This window comes from Pundamilia nyererei, unplaced genomic scaffold, assembly GCF_000239375.1.
Source record: "Pundamilia nyererei isolate P.nyererei 1_Seehausen unplaced genomic scaffold, PunNye1.0 scaffold00309, whole genome shotgun sequence".
Classification (NCBI taxonomy): Eukaryota; Metazoa; Chordata; class Actinopteri; order Cichliformes; family Cichlidae; genus Pundamilia; species Pundamilia nyererei.
The window spans coordinates 516,933-521,141 of record NW_005187710.1 but is presented as its reverse complement, the minus strand read 5'-3'; the positions used below and the strand labels follow the sequence as shown (position 1 = coordinate 521,141).

Genomic DNA, 4,209 nt, shown 5'->3' with positions numbered 1-4,209 from the left:
CCGTCATGCTAGCTAGCACGCAGTACGAAAAAGTCAGAATAACGAAAATAAACTCCACCTAAACTCGGTTCATATCTGACCCAGATAGACTGCAGGTCATAACTTCTTACCTGAAGTTCAGTTCACCTGACACTCGGACGGGCGGCCGCTTCGGGTCTCTCCTCTTCCTGCCTCCCTTTTCCCTCATCCACCTGCTGGCTTCCACCACTTGCTAATGTTACTGAATCTGTGGAAGCTCCGCGATAGCCACCACACGAAGTAACGAATAACGAGCCTATCTAAATCCCAGTAACGAGTAACGCGTTCCTGGTTTTGGCATAATAACTAGTTACCGTGCTCGTTATCACAATAATAACGTAGTTACTGTAACGCGTTACTTAATAACGCGTTAGTCCCAACACTGGTGCATAGAAATAGAAGCATGCCAAAAAACATATGAAAGAAAATATAATGATAAAGAGAAAAGAAACAATAATGCAGTTCAGTGGTATTAGTGACAAGGAAGTTCACTGTTCATTATGTTTCCTTCCCTATTCTGAAAATATCAATTGTCAATAATAGGCTTTAGCAGCACAAAAGTATGTGGATCCAGTCTATTTCACAATTTCTTCTATCCAATCACTAAATACAAAAATTACTCTTATTACAACCTGGAAAAAGCATGAGATAATATGACTCTACCTGTTCTCTGCAAGGAACTTTTTCCAGCTTCCACAAAGATCTTCAGCCGCTCTGGACAAATGTGAGTGAGGATGTTTTCATTGTTTTTCATTCTAGCAGTATCAGCATTCCATCTCTGTCTGATAATGTCAGCCTCTGGTTTCAGTGTGTTCCATGTCAGGGTCTTCAGATCAAGTTTAAGGAAATCTTCTCCATTATAACCATACTTAAAGAAGCTATTCACCTCATTAGTGTTTTCATCCCATTCACAGCCACTTATACTCTGTAAAATATGGACACCTGAAAAGAGGAAGAGAGAAAAGCTATTCTCCAATGTCTGTGTACATGTTTTAAGTCAGATAATCTGTCAGTTTTTTATTAATATGAATAATAGAAGTTATAATTGGAATGTTGCATATTTTACTTTGCTCAAGACTGTGTCAGAAGTCTTCTGATAGACATCTAGGCTACAAATGCTAATAATAAAGATTTTTCAACAATAAAGATGTTAATATATAAATTTGTAAAAGCAAAATCCAAGTATACCCATTTTTTATGCAAAACTTAGATTGAGAACAATAATATAAATGCATTGGTTGTATTTTAATGTTTACTTTTAACTTTTATTTTAATGTTGATCAATAAGGTTTGATTCCTGGTCTCAATCAAGAAGCAGAACATTTAGCATTTAAATCTTTATTGACTATCAAATGAATACTGCCTAAATCACATTTATTTAGGCACTATATCCCATGATTTATAATTAACTGACATAAGGTATAACAGAAAATACTGCACCGTCACTTTGGTTAAACTGTTGTTCCAAACTAAAGGCCAGGTCTCTGAAGAAGTTTGGTACAATCACAAAACACTGTTGAGTGAATGATTCTGAAAGTGTAGGGTTGTTATCCAGTATTTTCTTCAGCCAGTCATGTCTTATTTCTACTATCTTCTTGCTGCTGTCACAGGAAATCACTTCACTGCCATCAATCACTGATCTACTAAAAAACTCTGAGACATCTGGAACTCTAGCGAGGAAATGGATCACTGAGTGTTTCACTGTAGGAAAAAAATATTTTTTATCTTAGTAAGTTCAGTAAATAAACTAAAAGTAAAACAAAAATACAAACATTATCAGAAATATGATTAATTCAATACGACTAAGGAGCATAACATGCAGTAATAGTGACCTTGCAGAAACTACAGCAATTCACAGAGACAGTTTGATCACTGATGAAATTTGACAAAAGAGAAACTTAATCACAGTTTGCTAAAACCAGAGCCAAAGGACCAGCAGATTACAACAAACATTAATACATTTAGATGGCATGCTTTTAGCCAACAATAATTTTATTGGGGGCTGAATTTTGTAGGATATATATTTTAAATATATCCAATGACAACTCGTTTTAGGGATCAAGTTCACTGTACATCCTGTATAACACAAAGTATTTTGTGTTTCTGATCATGTCTTTGAGTAGAATGCTATGCTGTTTAGGTTTACACATAAAAATATTGCAAAATGCTTTGGAAACAGACTATCTGGATTTGTAATTATATATAAACTATCAAGAATGACCAATAGAAATTTTCATCAATACGGATGCAAATGCGTACGATACAATCAACAAGCATAAACTAAGATTTACAAATGTGTGCAATAGGGCTGCCACAAACGATTATTTTGATAGTCGACTAGTCACCGATTATTTTTGCAATTAGTCGACTAATCAGATCATGTATCCATTGGACATAAAACGTACAGCTTATTGCACCAGCATGTGTCTGCACTTATATAACTATCACTAGCTTACAGCTTGACATGTATAAGGTATGTGCTAACCAAAAATAAAGATAAGATGATAGTTTATTACATTTTAATGAAATTTGCAGATTGTCTCGGTGGAGTTTAATAAACTCAGCCGTCTGCTCCTTGCTATCTAAAATATAACAGGACACTGGAATAAATTCTCGACCATATAAAACTTCTGTTTAATCAGTTTTCTGTTCGACATGTATTCAGCTGTGTGAAAACTATAACTTTAATCTCAGCCAAACCGATTTACTCAGGAACAAACAAAACACTGAAAAAAGCCAAACAATAACATTTTTAAGTTATCTATAAGTGACTTATATATCATGTTAAACCTGAGTAGTGAAAACGATGTGCCGGGAGTTGAACCTTGACCTCCCGGCCAGTTCATCTCCAAAAATGTCGGCACACTTTTGCAAATATAGGATGTCTTGATAAATCAAGCAGATATTTGAAGTTTACATAGCTACATTCTTGCCTGAAAATATCTGAGTAATATTAAAACTTAGTAGCTGCCGCCATTGTTGGAAACTGGAATTGGCTGAGCCGAGCTATGAATTCTGGAATAGGTTGGGTCAGGAAGGACACACCCGACCCATCCTTCAAATCTGGGGAAATTAAGGATGCATTTGTCGGCCGCATTTGGAGAAGTCTTCGAATTTGGACAGCCTTTGTCACTGCCACTGTAACGTAATCGGCCTACAAATGCGAATTGTATTTGGACACAGCTATGATACCGGAGACTGCTTCTTCTTCTTCTTCGGGGTTTAACGGCAGCTGGCATCCTTGTACATGCAGTGCTTCCATCTTCTGTTTCAGTCCGTTACTACACTCTTAAATCCTGCTACTTATTCCTGCATCTTTCAGGATCTTACAAAGCTTCAAATGACGCATCGACTATGAAATTAGTCGTCGACGATTTTAATAGTCGACATAATCGTGACTAGTCAACGAATAGTGGCAGGCTTAGTGTGCAATAATTTGTGTGTAACTTTTGAGAACTTACAAGCACACCTTTCACTCGACGCACAAACACACAGCAATCTGGCCACACTTAAAACTATTTTACAAATGCATACATCCAAAAATGAATAAATACTGATCATTTACACACAATTTATTAAGTTCAGCTTCAGGAATCTGATAATTTTCTATTCCAAAAACCCTTTTTGTTCTGCCTTACTACAAAAAAATATATTTAGAATTAATTGATATTATTTTCTCTGTCATCAGCTGTTCATGTTTATCCACAGTTGCATAAAGTCATTTCAATGGTCTGTACTGCCGGTGTCTGGTAAAATACCCTTGCATCATCAGACCACTTTGTATTAAGTAAACATTTGTTGTGATTGTGTAAAGTTAAGAAAAGGTTATGCAACTTCACATGTTGGAGAAAACAATATGGCTTCTACCTCAGACAGGTGCACCAAACTTGAACTTGTATATTACCAAAGAATTCTGTCATGGTCTTGGGTCTGTGACCCACTGTTTATGTCTTTTAGCTTTTGATTCTGGTTTATTCAGTATTTTGAGGTTTATTTTGTATTCCAAGTTTTGGTTCTTATTATAATAAGAAGTTTGCAGATGACACGGCCATCATGGGGTGTATCTGGGATGATCAGGAAGAGGAGTACAGAAGTCTGGTGAGGAACTTTGTCGCATGGAGTCACACAAACCACCTGCAACTCAACACCTCAAAGACTAAGGAACTGGTTGTGGACTTCGGGAGGTCCAGA

The 4,209-nt window shown here is 36.3% G+C and overlaps 1 protein-coding gene across 1 annotated transcript in view; it reads right to left on the bottom strand.

Moving 5' to 3' along the window:
- Window positions 1–643: 643 nt before the first annotated feature.
- Window positions 644–4,209, bottom strand: part of LOC102206652 (major histocompatibility complex class I-related gene protein-like) — a 5,620-nt gene continuing 2,054 nt past the window's right edge. Inside the window, exons 2-3 of the mRNA XM_005751406.1 lie at window positions 1,459–1,719; window positions 644–960 (exon numbers count right to left, since the gene is read on the bottom strand). Coding sequence (XP_005751463.1) covers window positions 644–960; window positions 1,459–1,719 — 578 coding nt within the window. The remainder of the gene's footprint in view (window positions 961–1,458; window positions 1,720–4,209) is intronic.